Source organism: Seriola dumerili, unplaced genomic scaffold, assembly GCF_002260705.1.
Source record: "Seriola dumerili isolate Sdu_G_001 unplaced genomic scaffold, Sdu_1.0 BDQW01000283.1, whole genome shotgun sequence".
Taxonomy (NCBI): Eukaryota; Metazoa; Chordata; class Actinopteri; order Carangiformes; family Carangidae; genus Seriola; species Seriola dumerili.
In genome coordinates this window covers 1218395-1242972 of record NW_019174538.1, presented here as the reverse complement: position 1 = coordinate 1242972, position 24578 = coordinate 1218395, and the positions used below count along the sequence as shown (strand labels likewise).

At 43.1% G+C, this 24578-nt stretch overlaps 1 protein-coding gene across 4 annotated transcripts in view; it reads right to left on the bottom strand.

Moving 5' to 3' along the window:
- The window catches only part of LOC111230706 (tensin-2-like), a 65446-nt gene extending 44202 nt beyond the window's left edge, over nucleotides 1-21244 (bottom strand). For 3 of the 4 annotated variants that reach the window (XM_022757525.1, XM_022757527.1, XM_022757526.1), the window contains exons 1-3: nucleotides 20893-21244; nucleotides 5711-5816; nucleotides 5264-5301 (exon numbers count right to left, since the gene is read on the bottom strand). In XM_022757525.1, coding sequence (XP_022613246.1) covers nucleotides 5264-5301; nucleotides 5711-5816; nucleotides 20893-21021 — 273 coding nt within the window. In that variant the 5' untranslated portion in view covers nucleotides 21022-21244. Of the gene's footprint in view, nucleotides 1-5263; nucleotides 5302-5710; nucleotides 5817-14585; nucleotides 14675-20892 lie in introns of those variants that run through there. The other variant, XM_022757528.1, reaches the window with a different exon arrangement.
- Nucleotides 21245-24578: the final 3334 nt, after the last annotated feature.

The window sequence follows — 24578 nt, the reverse complement described above, 5'->3', positions numbered from 1 at the left end:
TATTTTGATGTTCCTACGGCTGGTAACAATACATCCAATCAACCATCCATTTTCTTTTGCTTATCTGGGGTCAGGTCACAGTGGCAGTAGGCTAAGCAGGGTAATCCAGACATCCGTCTCTCCAGCAACGCTTTCCAGCTCCCTCCAGCGAGTTCTGGGTCTATCCTGGGGTTTCCTCCCAGTGTGATGTGCCCGGAGAACCTCTAAAGGAAGACGCCCGAGCCACCTCAACTAGTTCCTTTTGATGTGAAGGAGCAGCGACTCTACTCCGAGCTCCCTCCAGATGAACGAGCTCCTCGCCCCCTCTCTAAGGCTGAGCCCAGACGCCCTACAGAGGAAAACCCATTTCAGCTCCTTGTATCTGTGCTCTCATTCTTTAGGGCACTACCCAGAGCATCGGTGAGGGCTGGGACAAAGATCAACTTGCAAATCGAGAGCTTTGCCTTCAAGCTCAGCTTCCTCTTCACGGTCCTGTACAACGTCTGATGCCACACCGATCCGTCTGTCAATCTCCCGCTCCATGAACAAGATTTCACTTAGGGCAACATCTCACCCTGAACCCGGAGGGAGGAATCCACAAAAACATTTAACAGAGTTGGAATTAATTAAATTACTGCCACTAATAAGGATGTTAGCCAGACAAAAAATCTAATATATACACCATGTAAAGGAAGACCAGGGTTTACAGAGTATCAGAGAAAGGAAAAGTAGTTTGCACACTGCCTCGCCTACTGTACTTTTCTCTACTAAAAATAAAGAGGCTCTGGGAAGCAAGACTCTGACCACATCTGTCCTGATGAAAGGCCTTTATGTTAGAGAAACATCAGGCGGGTTATGTTGCTCTTTCTCTCATCCCCAACATCCTCCCCCACTTCCGCTCTATCTATCTGTACTTCATTGTACATCCTCTTTTTGTAAAGGCGAGCAGACAGTGCAAACAGTTCACAGCTCAGTCTCATGTGAAATGTTTTTTGACATGTTGAGCAGATAAGAGGACTGACAGGGACAAGAGACACCGAGGAATCCTGATGCACAGAGGGGAAGCAGGGATTTGTAGTTACTGTGATAAACAGCTCTGTACTGCAACATCTGCAGGATGACTTTACCAGTCAGTAATACGAACTGGACAGTTTTAAAGTTTAATTATTTTAGTCTTTACTCATCAGTCAGCCAGTTACTGACTCACTGAGTAACTGGTAAACAACTGCAGACCTGAGATGAGAAGTTAAAAGTTTCAGCTCCGGAAGCTCAAGCTAGTTTTGTAACCTTACAATCCTACGATATCCAAATAGTTATAAATCATGTGTTTATGGATTTGAACAGAATTAAAATTACAAAATTGAAAACCACATTATGCCCAGTACAGTGAAGATAATACTGTACAAAGTCTAAGGCTGAACAATTTATCGTTTTTATAATATAATAGCAATTTCAAAGAGTGCAATTTGGTGAGCAGAGATTTTACTAACTAATAATAATAATAACTAACAGTGTTTCAACAGCTAAGCTTGCAAAATAAATAAAAACAATATAAGTAACATTAATTCTGTAACTTCAACAAACACCATTTATTATTGTCTGGTCAATAAGATCTCTGCATGGTGATGCCTTTACATTCACTATTGGTCTTTTTTAACTGGTAGCTTGGCAGTTTTCAGGTGTAAATGAAACACAACTGATAAACAGAGATGTTGGAATCTCCTCTTAAAACTTTTCAGCATCTCATATTAACGTTTAAAGTTTATTAGCTTAAAACTGTCCGGTTTCGGGCAGTGAAGGGGCTCCTCCTGTCAGTGTGCAAAGCTAACGGTCGTGCTAGCTTAAGGGGCTAAAGTCTGTTTGCAGCATTATTTGGATAACTAGCTTAGTTTGTAGCTGTTATCAATTAATACAAAGCAACTTTTGAAAGTCATTATTGTCTTTGTATTTTAAGAGTCAATTAAAGAAGCAGACCTTTCTCTGAGTGTCTGATTTGAATTTAAAAACATTATTTTATGCATTCATTTTATCCCTATATGTATTTTATCATATTTAATCCCTGATACAATCATATCTTCTTTAGACTCAAAGACAGGTAGTTTAACTTGGAGAAAACAATTGCAATTTTTGCAATGTTGGTAAGATTCATGTGTGTTTGTCAGTCAGCCTGTAAGCGTAAATAAGCTTCATATCAGATTTGTACCTCTGTACAGTCTGTCCAGCAGTCATTCAGTGAACCAGCCTGTGTGATTTCATATCAGTGGGGCTTTCCTGTGTGACTAGTCTACGAGTTGAGCAGACAGCCAGTGAAACAGTGAGACAGTTTCTTTTTTCCCTCACCAGCGGAAATGACTCTTCTTGCCTAATTAGACAGACAGACTGATCGACTCGTCACGGGCTGCATTTCACAAATCTTAATCCTTCCTCCTCCCACTGTTGCCCCCCTCCCTATTTCTGTGTCTTTCCCCAAACTTCCCTCCATCTCTTTGCCCCTTGGCCTCAGTCCCCCCCCCCCCCTCCCCAATTCCCTGTGGACTAAATTTTCCACTTGGGATCAAAGATAAGGAGGAACTGTTCTCTGAGAGAGGAACATGCTGGAATAAAACTCTTTATGGCCCTCTGTTTGTGTGTGTGTGTGTGTGTGTGTGTGTGTGTGTGTGTGTGTGTGTGTGTGTGTGTGTAGTAGAACAGAGATGGGCCAGCTGGAGGCTGTCGACCTTGTGGGCAAAGAGTAGGGAACAGAATGACAGAGGACAACCAAAACTGTACATAGACTAGCTCTTACTACCAATCACTTTCTGTGGGGAGGAAGCTTAATAATAGAATAGGGGGGAGGTTTCCGGAAAACTGGAGCAGACACACTGACAAGATACCGGATGGTGCAGTAATGAGACGATTTGTCGCCGAGCTTACAATACCAGCCGGGTGGTGATGTAAACAGAAGCCGGGTGAGGACAGGATGGCTTACTGATGACACAGGGCCGACCTCCAGATGTGTGTGTTTGCACATAAACACTGTGAATATGCTCGTGGTAATACCTGCCAAACGTGGTTCAAGTGCAAGTGAGGAAACACCTTGAAAACCAGGTCATATACACAGTAGATATGGAAGGAAGGCTAAAGCTAATCGGCTAGGCAAGCAGACAGCTGAGATCTGTTATGTAGATCTATAAATGGGCCATGTCTCCATCATCACTACATGAGTATACAGCATTCACAGTATTAGAGATTGATGCCATCCGATCTACCCTCTTCATAAAAGGGTAGATAACAGCACAGACAACACGCCCTGCCCTATCCGACCTCTCCCTTCCTGGGCAGCAGCGATGGATATCACCGTTTAACCACCAGTCAACAACCACACATCAGGCAGTTACAGTGAGGCCGTCAAACAACATCGTGCTCCTTTCTGTAATCAATCTTAACAGTTAATAAATGTGGTCCAGCATTTTAGTAAAATGATTTGTTGTTTTCCAACAAGCTTGCTCGTGTCAAGTCTAGGATTTTCAAATGAAACACGAGATGTTGTGGTAACATGTCTGTTTTGTGATTCGTCATCTTGTGCCATTAAAAATATCTACACTAAATCAATTAATTAAGTCAAAATTTGTGGGCATTATGCTTATTTACTTTCTTGCCCAGAGTCAGAAGAAGAGGACTGATACCACTCTCACATCTGTACGCTAAAAACAGAGCTACAGCTAGCTCACCGTAGCTTACCTTAAAAACTGGAAACAAGGGGGAGCAGCTAGCCCAAGTTACAAAATACCTACTAGCTTACCAGCTCCTCCAAAGTTTATTAATAATCCAGTTATATCTTGTATAAAAACTGAAGAATCAAAACAACAAGTTTTGATTTTACTTTTGGACAGAGCCAAGCTAGCTGTATTAGTTTATGCTAAACTAAGCTAACCAGCTGTCGCCTCGCATTTAGCATACAGACATGAGACAGCATGTTCTATATTTTATAAAGAATAATATCTCCATGCAGAAACAAACCCACTTATAAACACTGTGCGTATCACAAGTTGACCTGAAAAGCCTGATTCCACTTTTTTATTGCGTGTACCATTTCAAAGCCATCCTTTCATCTCTGAACTCGTCCTCAGGGCTCACCACCACTCCTCAGATAAAAGACATGAGGACGGAGGGATGCCACATGCCTTCGCCCTTGGCTTTCTCTCCTTCGCCCGATGACTGCCAAGGCTCCCTGCCTCAGCCTCTACCCCCTCTTCGTCACTCTGGCCATGGCTGGCATTCTCCCCCCTCTGCATCTCTCTGTCTATTCATTATACCATCCCTCCATCAATGACCCTTTCACGGGCAGCAGTGTGGGGTTGGAGAAGGGCTTGGAGCTCTTTCTGAGGAATGCAACTGAGCGGCCTTCACATTAGCAGAGATCTCGAGACTTCTGCCCTCACAGAGCCACCGTCATGTGGCTTTTCACACCTCACTGGCATATCAGTATATTAAACAACTCAGAGAAGCATTTCTGTTATTCATATTGTCACATTGCAGTCAAATCAATATGTACAAACATGGATGGCTCTCTCCCAGGGTCGTGTCCCATGATGCTTAGTGGGTCAGCATTTAGGCTTGCAGGGTCTTGACATTTAACCTGCTCCAGAGCAGGATACATTCACATTGTTCACTTCAAATACTTGGTTCATATATCTACAGATTGATTTACTTTATATTAAGTTATTAAAAATGCTTTCAAAGCCTCATTGTGACAAGATAAAATTGTTTCAGTGCCAACTATGTCCACTACGTTTATTTATATTATTCATATTTACAGTTTTAATCCATTTATGTCTCACAAGTGGCATTACCTTCCATTGTTTTTTGTTTCTCATATTTATCCAGCTCTTATTGGGATAAAACCATAAATGTCTCATTCTTATAGTTACCATAAGATGTGTAATGTGTTGGCAGTCTTATGTTATCATAACCCCAAATTGTTTACAGTTTCTCATATGACATTTATTATTATTTGAGTGTTTTGACCTTGTTTCATGAGATATCCCTCAGGTCACGGACTGGATGAGACCATGTGAATGTATTTTATTTGCCAGCGCTCAGGTTTCGATCCAAATGTGGTGCAAATTTTAACTTAATTTCCAGAAAAAGAAAATGCTAATTAATGATGTGTTTACATCCACTATTGTTATGCAAAAATTAAGAGTTGAGTGTATTGAAATTCTCCAGTTTTGGTGAAATCTCGAAGCCCTTTCAATAATGTCAATGACTAGATCACTAGTGATGGGTTGAGGTTGATTCTTACCTTGGCCTCGCACTTCCTGTGGGTGGCTGTCTTGCATACTTAGAGGAATTAGAGTAGGGAAGGAGGAGGAAAGAAAGGAGACTAAATTAGTCCCATCATAGCTGCATTGTTTAATTACTTATGACATGCATATAGTTGTAATACAATCAATCCGCCATCTACTGTATAATCTCCATTTGCTTTTATTGTATGTTAAGTTTAACAGCGCAACCCAAGTAAAAATCTTCATATCATCCTGCTGAATTACTGCAGTTAAACTCCATACCACATGTTCTATTCCACGTCCTGTATCCTGTGTCAATGCATCCTATGTGCTACTAGTGCTTTTTGCTTAGTCATCAAGTTGTTTTGGATGAGCTAGGATTTCACGTCAGCCTGCTGCTGCATCATTTGGTATATTCCTCCGGACCGCCCAGAGGAACAAATGACCTCAGCATGATCATTTACCTCTGCAGAAGGAGCCCACGTGGTCGACGTTCTGACGACACACGCTGCACTGCCGCTTCTTCTTGAAGGTCTTTTCCTTGAAGACGTGGGGCTCTCCCTTCCCCGTCTGCTCACACACAAACACAAACACACAGAGGAATTAGATTAACACTCAGTTAGCAACCAGATACAGGACCAGATGTGGCAATGCAGTCTGGCAGGGGAGCTGACAACTCTCAGAAACACTGTGAGAATCCTCGTTTGACCTTCAACCATAAGTTTCACTTGGCAGCTGTTAAATGGCCTGTCAACCATCTTCATCTGATGCCTTGAAAAGAAGACAGACAAAGAAACTGGGCTTCCGCAATAAAAAGAGAGAAGAAAACTAAGTAATGGCTTGTGAGTTAGTGACAATGACAGGTGCTTGGAACTGTCAGCTTTAACCTGTATGTACGACACACCAGGATGTGCAGCCGTGTGAATGAGTGCGACTGTATGAATGTATGTGCACCACTATGGCCAACATCCATTCTCTACTCCCTTTGCCTCTTGAACCTCTGTTCTGGTTGTGTAACCGTCTTCCAGTAATAATCCTTGTGGTTCCCGCCCATAGCCCATTATAATCCTTAGTGTGTGTGTGTGTGTGTGTGTGTGTGTGTGTGTGTGAAAGTTTGGAAAGTTAAGAAGAGCAAATGTGTTGGACTAATTCTTAAAAGAGAGTGAGAGAAGTGGAAAGTAAAAAGAAATCAGCCACTTTTCTCTCTCATGTCACTGTGTGTGTGTGTGTGTGTGTGTGTGTGTGTGCATCAGTGTGTGTGTGTGTGTTAGTTCGTGTGGTGGCCGTTCCCACCCAGTGCCTCTTTGTTTCCCAACATGGGATCAGATCCACAGATGACTGGGCCTGACGTGACTCCAAGGAGGCTTTGAACATGAGAACACTAACGACCACGGGCTAAGTAAGGGGGATTGCTTAGCATGTTTTCATGCATGGCTACATAATGGGGGAATAAGACAAAAAAGTGGGGGGGGGGGGGTTGGCATGTGAACAAACAAAAGTATGTGCATGTCATGTTGAGAGGCAGCACAGATATTCTGGAAAGTGGCAGGTTACCAGTCAACAAGAATAGGATTAAGCTGTTTCTCTGTTCACTATTTTGAGGGTGTGGGTAGAATGAGAGTATGGGAGCAAACACACACAACATCAACATCATCACCATGAAAGAACAGCGATTTGTAAGAAAGCTACTCAACATCCACGTTTCCATAGCTTTGGATAATTAAACTGATACATGAACATAAAGGGTTTTTTGTTTCCTCCGTGTGTGCTTTCCCTCCTTGGTAACAAAGAAAAGCGGCTGTTTGCACTCTTTTTCCATTATCCCACTGCTCTGACTCTGCTCTAGGGACTGGACAGTGTTTGGACAGCTGCCTGCCTGGCATCACCCTCTGCCAGCTGTGTTCAGCGGCTGCTGGCCTGCACCAGTACAAGTGTACTATGACCACAGCACCCTGGATGGTGGAGATGGACTGGGTGGGTGGCTCAGGGGCTGAAGCCTGTTATGTAATATGGTGCGTTCAGGGAGATTGACGTCGATCTCTAAAACTGTGGAGTCATTACTTTTGGAAGTTGCACTTTTTTTTTTTTGTGTTAGGATGTTTGACTCAGTATGACTTGGCCCATTCTCATTTATACTTTTCTCACAGTAACAAACCACACAAGTCCACACAGGCTTCATTAAAATTTCATGTTATCTTATCTTATTCTGATCCTGTTTTTATGACTCCATGATTTGGCTCTCCTTCTACACCCTTTCCTGAACCCCAAACATAACAAATGCTCCTCCGTCTCATGACCAGTTTAACTACGTCATTTATTCCTTGCTCATTAGCTGTGCCTTGACAAGCCTACTGCCCAAGTATGTGAGATACAGACTTTGACACTGTTACAAAAGTGCACAAACTTCTCCTTCTACAGAACGCCCTCATTCTCATCTATGAACTTGTGCAATAACCTAAATATATGTGTGTGTGCGTGTGTGTACCAAGCATATATGAGTATACACACGGGGCCCACGGTGAGTTTAAAAAAGCAGCCAGTGACTGTTAGCTAAACCACAGCGGTGTTGTGGGCTCAGAGATAAACACACGGAGGAGAGGTTGGCAGCATTCCTTCTGTTTCAGACACAATCAAGACCACTATATGGTCCAACCACAGGCAATCATGGTCAGACAGTGATACGCGGCTCCGCTACTGCATGCTGTGCAAGGTCTCATATTTGACACAGATATAAGCTGCTGCACATATGTTCATGTGAGGGAACTAGAGGGTAAATCGTCACTGACTCAGTGACCATAAAAAATAGACAATGGTGGCCCCCGGGGGTTAAGGCGCCTACCGTGAACCACAACGTCCCCAGTTCACAGCCCCTGTGGCATGTAAAACCCCATCTCTCTCTCTCTCTCTCCTCTTTTCCTTTCACCTCTCTACTTGGCTATCCAATGAGGGCATAAAATGCTGAAAGTAGACAATAATAGGTGGACTACTTTTAGCAATAGCAATGCAATATGTTAGCTAAGCATTTAGCGCGACCACTGATTTTTCCCAAAAGGTTGCAGGTTTGATCTCTGCAGAGAAAGCATGCTGTATTTGACAGCTGTCACTAGAATGCACCATATGAAACCAGAAGGAGAGACAAAGGAAAGTGAAATACAAGTGAATATTAGTTCACAAACATTAGCACAATGGAAAAAGACGAGCTAAAGAAAGATAAAGGATTCAAAGACAACACCTCTTCATTGGACAAGTAAAATACTAGCCAAAAATGAACTCTGTGGCTACCTGTTCAGATACATAAATAAGGCTTATGTTACGATAAATGTGCATCCACCTCTTTGCCTTATCTTTAAAAAAATTGTTACGGAAAATCCCAAAAAAACGTTTTTGCTCATTGTGCTGAAGGGTAAGTTGCATTAGCAATTATGCTACATCAACAACAGGACTTTGCAGGCTGCTAATTAAGGTAATGATAGAAGCATAGTGTTTCCCATACGTTGATGTATATGCACTTAAACAATCCGACCAGTGCGATTAGCTACCCGATTAATTTGTTTTGAATATTTCCAGGCTTCAACCAGGGCTGCGGTGGCAGCTGAAGCAGCAAGAGAGGGTCATAGGAGAACTGCAGCTAATGAAGAGAGAGAGGAGGAGAGCAGCCAACATGCTGCTGTGGGAGAGCCACACAGGGCAGAGGCAACAGGTGAGATTGACAGTAAACACAGAGGTGGAGCTACATTTTGTTTGGTTAATTATTTTTCACAAAGAACTAGGCAATTAAGACACAAAGTTCACTACAGAACGATTCTTAGTACAGACACAGGTACTAACTGACTAACGCTGGCTATCCCATGGCCGCCCCAACGACGCTCAAGTCACTAATGCTGCCTTCAGAGCGACTTCTGGGTCTGCACCATCTTGATTGAACTCAGTCATACAGGCTCATGCTCCTTCTCTGCCACTGCGTTCCTCCAAGGAACGTCGTCCGCCATCCCTGAACACAAGGCAACCGCAGTCCACACTGTTCTCGTTTGTGGTTCCCCGATGGTGGAACAAGCTACTGAATGCTATCAGAGCAGGGACGTTCCTCTCTATGCTCAAGAATCTCTCATAGACTCATATATCCTGAGAGTACCTCCTCTCCAACCACCTTCAATGCCTAACTAGCACTTCTTTACCTCATGTTCTGGCACTTATTGAATAGACTTAGCACTTAATACTTACTTCAAGGTGTCCTACTGCATTGAAGCTTTAGCGTTGTCCCTCACTTGTAAGTTGCTTTGGATAAACGCGTCTACCAAACGACTAAATGTAAATGTAAATGTCAGTTCAGCAGCCTGGAAACTACAAAGCATGAGTCCTGTATCATGGGGAAATTATCACATCAAGTACCAATTTATTCACAGCTCAATCAAGGAAAAAATACTGTGCAAAGTGAGTTAGGAACCAAGTCTATTGAAACTCAACTCAACTTGGGAGTCCAGCAGAAGAAACCACAGTGAAGGAGGTTTACAACTTGGAGGAGGATTACAACAGAGGAAGCAGAAAACAGCTGGTAGAGTCTTAGTGTACGAGCACTAAAAACAACCTGTGATGCTGAGCCCAGTCCCCAGGATAGTAATTACTGTCACCGCTGTAATGGATAAAAAACATCTTCCTCTGGTACAACATGTGTTCTTCAGTATACAGCACACTAATAAAGAAACTTACATTTCTGCTTGCCTGAGACAAAAACAGAGTGTAACATTCAAAATCTGAACAAATCGATTTGTGCATTTAGCAGAAAATGCACAAATCAATGTTTTCACTCAGACTGTTGATGCACACACAGGTTAACCAGACTAGATCCATCTGCCATCACTGACAAACACTGATGCACAAACCTTCACAGACATACAGTACATGTGTACAGGACCTCCCTGAATTTCCACATTAGTGACACGAGTTGTAAACAGCTACCTGAGACCTCAGGAAGAAAAACTCACGCACTCACTCACGTGCAGATGTGTATCCCTGCAGACAGTCAGTGGAAACAGACAGCCTTCCCCTTTCCTCTTCCCGTCCCTGTGCCCCCCCCCCCTCCCTCGTGTGCCAGGACAGACCCCACCTCCGCGACAACATCTGCTACGCACAAGAAGTCCTTTTTCTCATATTTTTAGCCTTCTGGCAGAAAAAGGAGCCACAGGTTTCTGGAGTCAAAGAGATGCTTTCTAACCAGAGATCCTTCCCCTTCCTCCCTGCACGTCTGCCAGTCGTCACAGAACAGTAGCTGGATTGAATGAGGGAGGGGTTGGACGTGTGCACGCACACACACACACACACACACACAAACACACACACACACACACACACAAGAGATGCACACAGGCAGAGATTTATGCATACAAATGTAAAAACAAATACCCAGAAACAGAGAGCCATTCGTGCACGCACACACGACCCTGGAAACTCTCTGGCCCCCGCCCTCTTGTTTCTTTCTAAATATAGTCTTGATATTTAGACAATGATGGGCATTGTGTGGGAGTGGTTCATTACTGACTGCAAGACTGGACACTGACCTCAGCTTCAGCTGCAGATGGTCGGTGAGGGCACTTATCGAAAGGACCCCTGAGGGGAAAGTCCTCTCACTGATTAGAAACCTCGGTGACCGTCACTTATAATGGGACTTTGTCTTCAGCCCTTTGGATCATTATTTTACAGGCCAAGCACAACCACTCGACTGTGTGTCTGTTCTACACTGCCAAAAGTGGCAGGTGTTTCACAGTCTATTCTCATAACCCCAAATCCAGCTGCATGAAGTCGACCATTCACTCTTTCCTCATTCCATCCCTGGCACGGTTAGCTCTTTCACATTTAATGAATTATGGCTGCAGCTAACAACTGTCTTCTTTATAATTTACTCTGCTGATTAAAGGTCCCATATTTTCCACCTGGTTACTCCTGTGTTTTATTTGAAAATAAATTTGTAGTTGTAAGGACTAAAAAATCATCTAAATGTAGTTTTACATCTCCTCCTAATAACAACAGCTCAGTCCGCGGAGGAGCCTCTCTTCTGATTGGCTCACTGTTTTCTGAGTGATCAAATAAAAACTGAAATCGTGATACATATCGCAATTGCAATATGTGCCAAAATAATCACAATATATATACTGCATATCGTTCAGCCCCAGTTCTTTCTATTTCTGCTGTAGGTCTACTTGGCTGGTTACTCCCCCCTGGTATTTGTTCCTAGGACGGTATATAATTTCCATTCACAAAGAGTTATTGAAGGGGGGAAAGCCGCTCCATCCCCAACTGATAACTAACAAGATCGTTAGCTCCGTCGCTAACGGGACAATGACTTCACATCGGTTATTGTTTCTAACACTCCAAATCTTAAAGATATCAAGTTTACTCTCACATAAGACAATGAAAAGATGCAAAGCGTCTAAGTTAAGAAGCTAGAGTCAATGAATACTTGACATTTTACCTTTTTAACTGACTAATCGATGAATTGTTACAGCTCTATGAACACAGGTGAACTGTTTCTGAGGTCAAATCGCATCTGGTGTGCAAATGTTGTGAATGCAGAGCAGGTTTTCCCATTGACAGTCACCTACTTAGTCTTCTGCAACCAGGGGAGACATTCTCAGGTCCTTAAAAGGAAATTTACAGACTTGACCTTTGGGTTCAGTGGAAATGACCTGAGTCTCCTTTTTGTGGCAGGAAGGTTTAATGTGCATCAGAAATGGACAGCAAGACGAAACTGTTCATTTATGGGATGGCTGTTAATCTCAGTGTGTTGGTGTTATCTGCTAATGCACCACAACACACACAGTCATTCAATGGTGTGTTTGTGACTTCTTGTGCACTTGAATCCCACCCTGTATTGAAAGCGTTTGACATGGGCTTGTATCTGGGTTCCTGCATCATTTGTTGGCATCTAGGCCGCTGTGTGTGTTAATAAATGTGTCTTGGTTCATTTCTATGTAAGTGCACGTGTGCGTCCAAAGGGTGGGACAGGCAGTGGAGGGAACAGAGACTGCCTGTTCCTGAGGTGAGGTCAGCTTGCCGCCATGTTACACTTCCCGTTCCCTTGGACTACTGCTGCAAACACACACACACACACACACACACACACAAACACACACACACAGAATGGCCTTATTGCTCCAGGAGCGCTACCAACACCCCCTGCTGCAGTTGTTCATATTTACTGGCAAAATGCACCATCTGTTTTGCCTCAAAATGTTACCCATGCTCTGTGAAGTGGCCTCAGTGAGTGTATGACATCATCCAGAGGTGACAATTAAGTGATGTTTAAGCACATTAAGACCAGATCTGATCTGACCGCAGCCTCAAACACATGCCTACGAAACCTGCTGCTGCGCCTGCTGGAGCAGGAGGGAATCATTTCCATCCATCCCGTTTTAATGCTGCAGGATTTTCCAGGTAAGAGTGAATAGCTGCTACTGTAGATCTGAGCTCAGTGTAACTGCATCTGGCACAAGGGAATGTGAACCAGCCTCTGTTTCAGCTTCTTGACTTGGCAGCAAACAGGGGGTCTCCCAAATAAACACAAGCAATCACGCTGCCATTTCTGCACCATCAAACTTCGCAGTTACACCCAATAATTACAAATATAGAATACCTGCTGTACACTGAACACAACCATAGGATTGTATTTGCTGGTCACTATATAAGTGCCTTGCTCAAAGGCAACAGTGTTTTTTTATTGGAGGAGGAGGAGGAGGAGGTGTGTTACTTATTTGAATTTCCTGGCCAAGTTTTCCCAGAAAGTCCGATTTTTTTCTATCCAATCTGAGGAAAATGCAGGCAGATAAACGCTTATCTGCATTAAATATGGTTCACATAGGAGAAAAATTGCTAATTACCACGCTGTTATCGGTAAAGGAAAGGTTGGAGGAGAGTGGACAATCTTATCTTGTTCCTAATCCATAGCTGTTTTCCTCATGTTGCAGAGGGGGGATAGGAACTCTGACAAGGTGGGATCATGATATGGAGCCAACACTAATTGGCCAACGTATGAACCACGCAACAGTCATCAATCAGTGTCCACATGCACACACACACACACACACACACGCGGACCACAACACCAAGCACACACATATATGGCAGATTTTTGTTCACAGCAGACTTTTACTCAGCTTATGCTTTTAATGTGTCCTTCAGATAACTGTGCAACACACACACATGCACACACACACAAACACACCCCTAGCCTGTCATCACAATCTGACAAAGGTGGAAGCAACAAATTGTTTAATTTAAACCTACTTTTCTTCAACAAGGCACAAATTTCCGACCAAATTCCACTTAAACTCAGTGCATCAGACAGGAAACACAAACTTTAGGTCTGCATCACACCACAGATTGGTCCATTTATGAGTGATGAGTAAGAGGAATCAGTGGCAGCTGATCCAAACTGCCTCTTCAGCTCTTGCCCTTGGCATTGGCCTCTTTAGATTTACAGCTGGGAATACGCAAGGAAAGTTACTGTAGAAATAAAGAGGAGATATTATTCCTAGTTCAGCCTCACAATGTACTGATTCAAACTCATCAAATGCTTTAAGACTGGTTGCTTTTTTGTAGCTGCAGTTATTTAAAATAAAAGCACCTGTCACCTCATCATTTGCAGGAAAAAGCTTGCACATTAAAAAACAGCTCTATCAGGACATTAATACTAAGTGACTGGCGCTGACGCAGTAACAATGGGGATGGTGGGGGGGGGCTGCTCGATGTATCATATGACCCTATTCAGACCATTTAATGTCAGTTTAATGAAGTGCGACACTTCGAGCAACTTCTCAGAGAACAGCAACAAGTCACTAGAAGTCCATACAACTTTTCCTTATAATTGCTAGTCTAAATTAGCATATATAGCCTACTGAAAAAAAAACAGTAATAAAAAGTACATATATGTGGTTTTAACGCAGTGAAACTGTCTCTAAACATACGGTCGGGTATGGTAAAGCCCTTAATGAGCAGCACAGATTTACAGTAACCTCGGTGAGCCGCCTCCAAAAAATATCTGGTAGCAACACTGTAAGTAAACAGACTGTAGTGCGGTCAAACATTAAGGCTTTGACACAGTGGACTGCTCACACAGGCGAAACGTCATCATCTTCATCATTTTAAAGTTATGGCGTCTAAACAGAAGACAGTGAAATTCACAAAGTGCGCAACATATGCGCATGAAAAGTCAGTATCACATCCTACATCCATCCAAATTCCACACAGACTCCAAACATTGATTATTAAGTAAATACATGAAGCGAAACTAACGCAAAATCAGTCCAAACCCCTCACAAAACTTTCTTCCCAGACTAGCAGACTTACCTTGCTCATTTTCCCGCTACTCATATTCCCAGGTTCAGGAGCTGCCCCTCATTCTCAGGAAGGCCATCAATAACATGGCTTGCGACTATGAGATAACTTGTTTTCTTTGCTCCGGTCCACCCTCCTTTAGTGGGGCTGGGGGGCGGGGCTACATGTAACTAAGAGCGTGTGCGGAGTACTATTACTGGAACCTCAGCCCGTGATTGGCCGGTTTCTGGAGGGGAGCGTGAGGATACTCGATCCGGATTGGCTGAATCAATCACTATAATATTCTTACAAAAACCTCAGCACAATCCAGAGAGAACTTTGTTAGATTAAGTATTTATTTGAGCACTTGTGACACCTTTTCAGTGTCTTATGCTATCCAACATTATAGTAATTTTGATAGTTTACAATAAATAACGTTAATAATTGTGATAAAAATAACTACAGAATTAGTTTCATAGTGAACATAGAAACAAAAGTAGATATTCTTGCAATATTCTTTCAAAGCTTGATCTCTGTTTTTCTATTTTTCAGTCAGTCAGGTTTGTGTTTGTGCTGCTACCACTTGGCAGAGGCCAGATATTTCAAATATTATCCATTATCTTTTCGTTTCTCTGCTCACCTACTAACAAGTTTTAATGGTAACACCTGGTGTGATAAGTCGTTATAAGACTGGGATCAGTGGGAGGCATGTCCTGTGCCATCTGCTTTCTGCCAGAAGGAAGGAATAATGATCGTTAACTCACCAATTTGAATTAATGTGTGTTTATTTCCATCCATAATACTATAATAATGTCTCTGTGTCTCTATAATACCCCCTCGTAACTGCAGAAGTACCCCCTGTGGTACAAGTACACCTGGTTGGAAATCACTGTTGTAAAGTCCCTACATCATTGTGGGCTTTGTGTGGTATCCACTTATCGTATAGCTCACACACACGCACACACAAACACAGATGTGCCTTGATTAACATCTGCATTAACACTGCTACAGAGGGTGACTAGTGTGTTAGTAGCAACATCTAGTGGTGAAATAAGAGAAATGGGACAGTTAACACCAGGTTCTGCTGCTTTATTAAGCACATTTCTTCATATTTTAGTGTTTTTGATATAACTTTTCTGCAGCTAATGAGTTTCCAGAGAATTGTTATATGTCATATCACCTTCAAACAGTCATTAATACTGATAATATAAGCTTGCTGATGTAGATGCAGTGTTTGAAATTAAAACGTGCGCAGAGCATCACAGAATCTTTCAAGTTTTAAACTACACAGCAGTCTGAGCTGATCCTCTATAATTAAAACAAGAAAAGATTTTCTTACATGACGATATAAATCTTGGATTCTTTGCCAAGCCTGTCTGTACATGATTATACTCTTCGTATGCCCATATAGGTGAATTCCTTTTTTCTAGTTGCCTGTTTTAAATTGTTAGCCCATAATATTCCCCAGCCTCAGACTGCTAATGCACAGAGCTTTATTTCTGTCTGCTGCCTCAGTCTCTTAGTCACTTCCATATGTGTTAGATTGACATGCAGGTATGAAGGCTGTGCAGTATTTCCCTGCCAATCAGTGCAGAACGTGACTGTGAATCATGACGTACGCAGTAATAACCCCGCCAAACAACACGTGCAGTAATGCGGTCTATTCCTTTTGCTCATAACCCAGGCATTTCCGGCTCATGGTACAGAAAGAAAAGGAGGCCTGATGGAATTGGGGGGCTGGGGGGTTTGATTGTTTGTGGAATTTCGACTCCCTTTCTTTTGGATTGTGGCAGAGTGAAGGGAAAAGAGGAGGGAGCCGAAGAGGAGGAGAGATGGATTAAAAAGTCAGGAGCGAAGCAGTGAGGTGAAAAAGGTAATAGGGGGGTCATGTGTGAGACTAACAAAATATTGAGGGACCATGAGAGACAGGAAGCCGATGCTTGGGATTGGAATGAGGGGTTGAGTCGGTGAGAAAAGTGGGGGAGGGCCATTTTGGAAGAAAGATGGAGATGAAGAGAGAGGGGGAAACAAAGTCGCAGTGGATACAAAAGAAGAAGATATGGGAAAATAGGGGAATCATTTTAGAGCTGATTTGACAATATGACACTTTTGCAATGTGGTACCAAGTTTTCCTCGCACCAAACGACCACAGTCGACACCGTAATGCAAGGTGCTTCATCTTGCATGAAATATTACAGGGGATGCCAGGTGTGTTTTTGTCTAGCCTGTCTGGAACACAGAATTTAGAGTCTAGAGGAAGTGGAAGGACTTGGATCGTGCTTGGTGGTAAATGAGAAAGACGTGGATAGAGTGGGAGCCCGGGCCGAGAGGAAATGAGGGGAGGAGGAGGCTAGAAAAAGGGGCTGTGTAGCTTGACGAAGGATTGTGTAAGACAGCACTAAGCCAAAGGCTGATAAGGTGCAGCTGTTGAAGGAGTGAAAGAGCGAGAAAGCAGTGGGAACAGCGGGTGAGACGGAGAGAGACACAAACAAGCACGTGTGCACATTTATTGTGCCGATGAGTTCGATAAAATTCTCTCTGTCAGCCAATGCTGCTTAGTCCCAAAAAGTTTTTTTCAAAACTTGGCCGAATGTCAAGCTCCACATTTCTTTGTGGAAGAAAAGAAAATATTTGGTGAATAGTTTGCTGTGAGGTGTTTCTTTTAAGGGCGGTGTACGGATTTGTTGGTGGGTTTTGGAGACTTACTGAGGGAGGAAATGGTTTATGTCTTTCCCTTTTTCCCTCGATCAGCTTTCATCTGTGTGCCTGCTACACAACAAGCATTCCTCAAATCCTGCTTAGAGTTTGGGACAGATCATTGTTTTCAAGCCGCAGGAATCTAGTCTACGACAGCCACCCCCTGAGCCCGGGCTTTACATAGGAATTCACCTTTTTTCTAACACGGAGGAGTGTGTGAAGTATTTCTATTCTACTTCTACTATGTTGTATTTTACTCTGGATGTTGGGGGTCTATATTTAACCCTAACCGGTCAGTGTTCCTTCCTGCGTTGGGTGTGTGTTTGTAGTGAATGCCTGTGGTTCAAGGCCTCAGTATTGGTCATGGCCAATCTAAACTTTGTTGTTCATGAGAAAATTACAGAGAAGCTAGAAAAATACATCTAAAACCGCTGTCACAGCGCCAGGTCTCGATATATTTCTAGAGTCAACAACACATGCAAAAAAGAGCAGAACTGGTGTGATGATGAATTTTATGAACTTTTTATCCTCAATGGTGACAAACAGCAGGTTAAAAGAGAAAAAGGAACATAAATTTGTAGATCGCTACCATTACAAGCAACAAGCAGCGAGATGGGAGATAATGGTATTCACCACACCTGTATTACATTACAGTAAAAGAACTTAACATGACTTTAAGGGGCTATTTGTACGTTTTCTTTGCAGATGAACCTGGCTTCTTGCAGGGAACGGGTGGTGGTGATTTTCACTTGACAAAAACTTTGGCCATTGTTGTCTTCATAATACAAGAGGTTATAATATATCCTCTGTGCAATGTTTCCTCTGTATTGATAAGCAAACAGCTGTTAATACTAACGGTGGCTAGGTAGCAATAGCAAAACTTACAAATAGTTCCTTTAAGGTGCCAGTACACTTGATCAGAACCACTTCAACTATCGGACAATCAAACAGCTTGAGAAAAGTCAGAGGAGCTCCAGAGTTATTACAATTCATCCTGAGATGTTATTGAACGTCTGTGCCAAATTTCATAATGATCTGATGATGAGGATATCTGTACTGAATTTCAAGGCAATCTGTCTGATAGTTGCTGAGACATTTCAATCTGGACCACAGTGGTGGACCGACTGCTGGACTGACATCGCCCTCGAGCCAAGCTGCTGGCATGGAAATCCTGCCATTCCCTGGCAAAGGAAGGTGAGAGAGAGGATGTTTCATATTAAAATTCATCCGCCAAGTGATTCCATTAAAGACTCTCATTCTTGAATCCTCGACTGTGCATGTTGGCGAATTAAATATGTTCTTTCTATGACGCCTGCCAACATATGAAGACGTTTAGCTTTCAATGCCAATGTAGCCTGTTTGTGATCATAACACGTAATATTACAGATCAGAAAAATAATTTCATTACAAGGGTATACACTCGAGGAGGCCGTTTCATTAATTCTGTTCGAGACTCGCCCACTTTGATTCGTCCCACATGAATTCTGCAGCGTTCACCAGAGCTTCGTTCTTTAAAGAGAACCATATGATCTATTGACTCTCTCTGCCAAGAGCTGTTTATTTCAAGAATCCATTTTTAGAAGGTTGTTTATTGATGCTCAGCTTCTCCCCATCAACAACTGACAAAGAAGCACTGGACAGAGGCAGATTTGGCAGAGTCGAGCGTGTTTTGAGCTCGCTGAGCACATTTGGGCAATGAATGAAAACAGAGAAGGCTTTAGACGATCCAGTGACTTGCTTTAAAATACCGTTATGCCAATTCTCACAAAATCATTAATGACACAAAATCAAAACAGAATTTAGTTGTGTCTGAAGGATGTGTTTCAACCATCACACCTTCTCACTCTACAAATATGTGATATGTTTTGTTTTCTTGTCAAATGATGAAAAATGGAATAAAACATCCTTCTTCTATGTTGCTGACACAACATCAACAGCAAGTTGTGTAATCACGCCATGTGCAGCATGTGGAACATCATTTCCTGTTGCCAAGTGTTTCCAGTAAGTCAGTGGCATGGGTTTGATTTGGAATGCATGTGCGTGGTTCTTGCCAGGATATAATGACATTAAAACCTTAATCATATTGATGTCAGGTTCTTACTCATAGTAGCATCTGACGTTCATCACACCTGTGATTGTCTGCAGGTCCATGGAGACGAACCATGAAAGTTAAGTGAAAAACAAGTTCATAAAAAAAAGAGCATAAATAGATGGGACAACATCTCCTCCTCTAGGATGATCAGTGGGATCTAACTGGTTCCCACACCCATGCAGTGGGGTCAGTCCCTGCAGGATGACGTAGTCCAGAGGGCTCAACATTCCCACGCTGCTCAGCATGTGATATGGAGCCACTGGGACTGTAGTGCAACCAAGCATGCAGACACACACACACACACACACACACACACACACACACACACACACACACACACACACACACACACACACACAGGCACATACACACATGAAAAACATATGCATCCATTCATATTCACATCACATGCACCTGACAGTTCACACATCTGGATAAAAGAAAAAGCCATTAAGTCTGATGCTTGTTTGTAATCCAATGTGATGTAAAGTGATGGACAGAGGGTCCAGGCTCTCAGTGTTCTCTCTTCATGGCTAATAAAACTCTAAGATGACTCCAGCCTGCCCGTGTGTACGTTATGGTAATTCCCAAGCAGTGATGAGGCCATCACAACAACAGTCTCATTGTATCTGCACAGATGTGGCCTCGGCTCCGAGAAGCCATCGTCATCCACATCATCTGTCATCCACATCATCTTTTCAATCAAGGCTGAACAAAACACACACACACATGCACACACACATGCACACACACACACACACACACACACGCACACACACACACAAACTATAACATAACAAACATACAACAAAAAAATAACATATTTTTCACTAAAAAGTATTTTTATATACAGTTGTGTTGACTCCAATACACCATCTTGCATTTTTGGATTAAAATAGTAAAATTGATGCAGCTGAATCAGATGCATTATTCCTCCTGCCGCCTACATTACCCACAATTCAACACAACCACTGACAGTTCTGTTGGAGATTGGGCTGTGTTATGCTAGTAGTAGCCTCGCGCTGCCATCCTCAAGCAGAGATGAGGAGCGGGCTAAACTCACGTCGTTCTAACGCCACACCCCAGATTTTTATTTTTACTTTTCATACTTGTAGTCTTTAACCAACTCTGACTCAGGTGACCCTCTGTGGTCTCTACACAACTCTTTTCACAAATGCAGTAGAACTCCCAGGAGTTTTAATTCGGGAGACTTCACAGGGCTCCATTAAAAAAGACATCATGTGCATAATATAAAAAAATGAAGGGTTCATTCTAACATTACAGTCGTTGTACATTACTATAGATTAGACGATCAGCATATATAATGTACCTCTGATCAATAAAAAACTCACTCAGTCAAAACATTGTAAAGTTGCTCTGTCACTCCATCAACCTGTGACAGCTGTCATGTCCAGTAACCAGACAACAAACACATGCACCCCTCCTGGAGGCCCGAGGTGGTACATATCAACAGTTTCATGCCTGATCCCCGTGATCCTGTTCATCCATAATTTCATCACACACTCATGTGAACACCGCATGCACACTGACCTTTGTCAGCCTCATCCTGCCACTCTCACTCCTCTCCAGGCTCCTTCTCTTCAGGGACGGGTTTCTGACCACCGGCACCGCTTGCACCTGGTCCTCCCCACACCAGTCTGAACTCAGGACGCAACCCATATAGGTGGACAGGGTGCTGGACTTGGAGACTTCTTCCTCCTCCCCCTTTCTCCTCTGTCTCTTCTCTCCGTCTGTCCTCCCTCCTCCTCGCTCCCTCTCTGTCCTCTTACTCTCGCCTCTAAGCAGGCTCCCAGCCCGGGCTCCTGGGCAGCTGTTTTTGTCAGCTGGAGAAGGGGGAGAGGGAGGCCCTTCCCCTTTTCCTGGCTCTTGTTCAGTGCCGCTACAGGGACAGAGGGAAGGATACACTCTGCATGCCCCCCCCCTCCCCCCCCTCTTCTCTATACGCACTTTAAAAACACCTCTCTCTCCAACTCAGTCCTGCTGCAGTTACATTTGGACTCCCCGTTTTTCTGCCTCCACCCCCCCCCCCTCACTGCTCGGCTTTGCTTCACACACACAGTCACAAACACCCCAACTTTCTTTGGTTTCCAACTTTACTTAGTCTTTCTGTTTGTCTTTGTGCCAGTCGATCACACCCTCTACATCCTCTGTCTCTGGACTCACACACATGACCCTTGTGTCAGTGCCTGAGAACTCATATTCCCATCCTGTGAAGCTCTTCTGTATTTCTTCTTTCACTCTTCACCCCTTTCTCTCCTTTTCTTGCTGTTTCTTCTTCTTTCCCAGTCCTCCCATCCCAAAGAACACGTCTCTCCCTTCCTTCTTTCTCCCTTTCCTCCTGCTTCTACCCCTCTGCTAGGGTTGCCTCACTCTTATATATACAATTACCTCTCTGTTCTCACCCCCACCCATCTCTCCTCAGCTCCCCTCTGTTTCCTGCTCCCATATACAGGCACTCTCTCCTTAGCTCGGGCAACACATTGTTGGTATTGTCTAGAAAACAACCAAGAAAAACCACAGCAGTGACGGCAGCTCTTATAGGATGCTGTGCAAGCCAGTGATTCAGAGTGGACCGAGCCTTCGTCGGACTGAGCCTTCCCTTGTTTACAATGCAATAGCCTGTTTGTTGCAATTGTGAAACAAGGTCTCTTTCATCACAGAATCCATACCTAACATATAACAACTGAGGGATGTGACAAGTTTTCTGAAGGAATGTCAGATGCATCTTCGTCATTGTTTGGATGATTTCTGATTTCTGAAAGAAAAAACATACTTTTCACATGCCCTGCATTATTAAAGGTCCCATATTGTATAAAGTGAGATTTCCATGTCTTTTTTTGATTATAGATCAGGTCTAGGTTCAATATTAATACTGTGAAAGTATCAAAGCCTCAGTCCACAGAGAAATGCACACAGCCTGTATTCAGAAACTGAGCCTTAAAACCAGCCGTCAGGACTTCTGTAACTTTGTGATGTCACAACAAAGCAGTCGCCACCCTCAACAATGCCCCAAGCCCCGCCCATCTGGACCCATCATCCAACTTTGCAGGATTTGGTTTCAGGAGTGTTTACCTGAAATCTGCTATATTTTTTATTCTCACTCAGAAAACAGTCAGCCAATCAGAAGAGAGGCTCAGAGCCTCCTCTCTTCTGATTGGCTCACTGACCTGTTGTTACTAGAGCTCCAGGGTGAAGCCTGAGAGAGGAGATTTAAAACTACGGTGAGATGGTTTTTGGTTCTTAAAACCACAAATATATTTTCTAATGGATCACTTCAAATAAAACCCAGGAGAAGTGTAAAACATGGGACCTTTAATATTGCTACAGAGTGTGACAGATATTAGCAGTGTTCATATTTCTTTTCCCTACAGCCTTTTTGCTGTTGTTTATTTCTTCTCCCTCCCTGTTTTGGCTGCTACACTGAAGCTCTCACGTCTTGAAAGAGTGAGACTGTAACCCTTAAAAGGCAAATTCTTGATGCACCTCCAACATCCCCTCACCCCCCCACCCAACCCCCACCCTCCCAACTTTGTATTTACTCTCTACGTTCCCGCTTTCCTCTCATTTGTTTTCTTCTTTCTCCCTGTGTCTCCCCCCTTTTCTTTTTCTTTCCTTCAGTCTGAAACCACAGACGAGGCAAGTCTTGTTGTTGCAGGCATTTTGCCCCAGACAACCCCCCTCCCCAGGTGTCCTTCCTTTTCTCCCCTTCTATACCCTACCACCCATCCATCCCTCCTCTGGCCCCGTTTAGGCCCCCGCTTCCACTTGACCCCAGCCCCCTCCTCTTTTGCCTTCCCTCCCCTTTATGTTATATCTGTCAGGCAAGGTCTCAGACATGAGCTCAGGCTACAGACAGTGTTCACAACAAACCCCCCTCCTGGTTTTACATGCCATGAAATTAACTCCTTCTAATCAACTCAGGTCCTGCCAAAGTCCTAGCTCTGCATCTGGGAAATATGGAGAAAGACGGGCAGCAGTTTGCAAACAGAGCCATTATCTACAGCTAATTTCAAAAGAAATTTAATATGATTCGAAAATATGGCGCTAAAAGAAACTAAAAGCACAATTATGATCTCTGATTCCGAGTCTCTCTGGCAAACATGTGGCTCCCCAGCGTTGCAGAATACTTGGCACTTGTAAGGAGACTTGGCAGAAATCAGTTTTAGTCTGGATCAGTGAAGATTAATGACAGATTTCTAAGATGGGCGTTTTTGATGAGGAGAAAAGGAGGGAGGGATAGGAAAACATCTTAGAGAAGAGTTGAGAAAGACAAGATAAACCGAGTCCAAATATGGAGAACCAGAGAGGAAGAGAAGAGAATTGTGGTCTGAAGAAACAAACACAGGAGGAGTTGTGATGATGTCAGGGATGACGCTACACAAATCCTTTGTCTCACATCTATAGTTGTATAGTTGATAACTTCCATCATCTTAAGTGGTTGTAAATATGTTTGAAAATATTAATTTGGAGAATATGCCAAAGTTGTAATATAGATGTGTGCACACATTAACATCTCTTCAACAGTAGTCTTCAACAATACCACAACTTCACTGTGTGTGTGTGTGTGTGTGTGTGTGTGTGTGTGTGTGTGTGTGTGTGTGTGTGTGTGTGTGTGTGTGTGTGTGTGTGTGCATGCCAAGGGTGTGTGAGCTGGTTAAGCTCACGTCTCATTAAGCTTGAGGCCCACAGCATCAAAATTGACAATGTCACACACAGACATTTGATTTATTGTTTTGTATTTTTCAGGCTTCACTCTGGAGTTTCTCTGCCCTCTAGTGGGCAAAAATAACTTAGTGCAGATTTAACATCTTAAGGATGAGAGTCATGAGATTCTAAATTTTTCTTACTGTCAACAAATCTCAGGGAAAGACCAAAACCAACAATGAGGGAAGGAACCACAGGACATGGGGCCGAGTGCCACAAACAGAAGTCAGAGCGCATTTAAACATACCTGACCAGAGTGCTGTACAAAAGGATATTACAATATAAAAGAAACATAGGACAACAAAGAATAACAAGGGACAAATACAGAATTATAAACATCACAATAGATCGAAAGATCGATGATAGAGTTTTCTTCATTGAGGAAACAGTTTGAGAACATCCTGAGAAAACGATGATATAGTTTGAGTTCAGATCTTGACGTAAGAGCTGCAGACCTGTCCGCTCCCTCATTTGCATTTGGACTTGACCTGAGTTCACCCCGATGCAGAGCC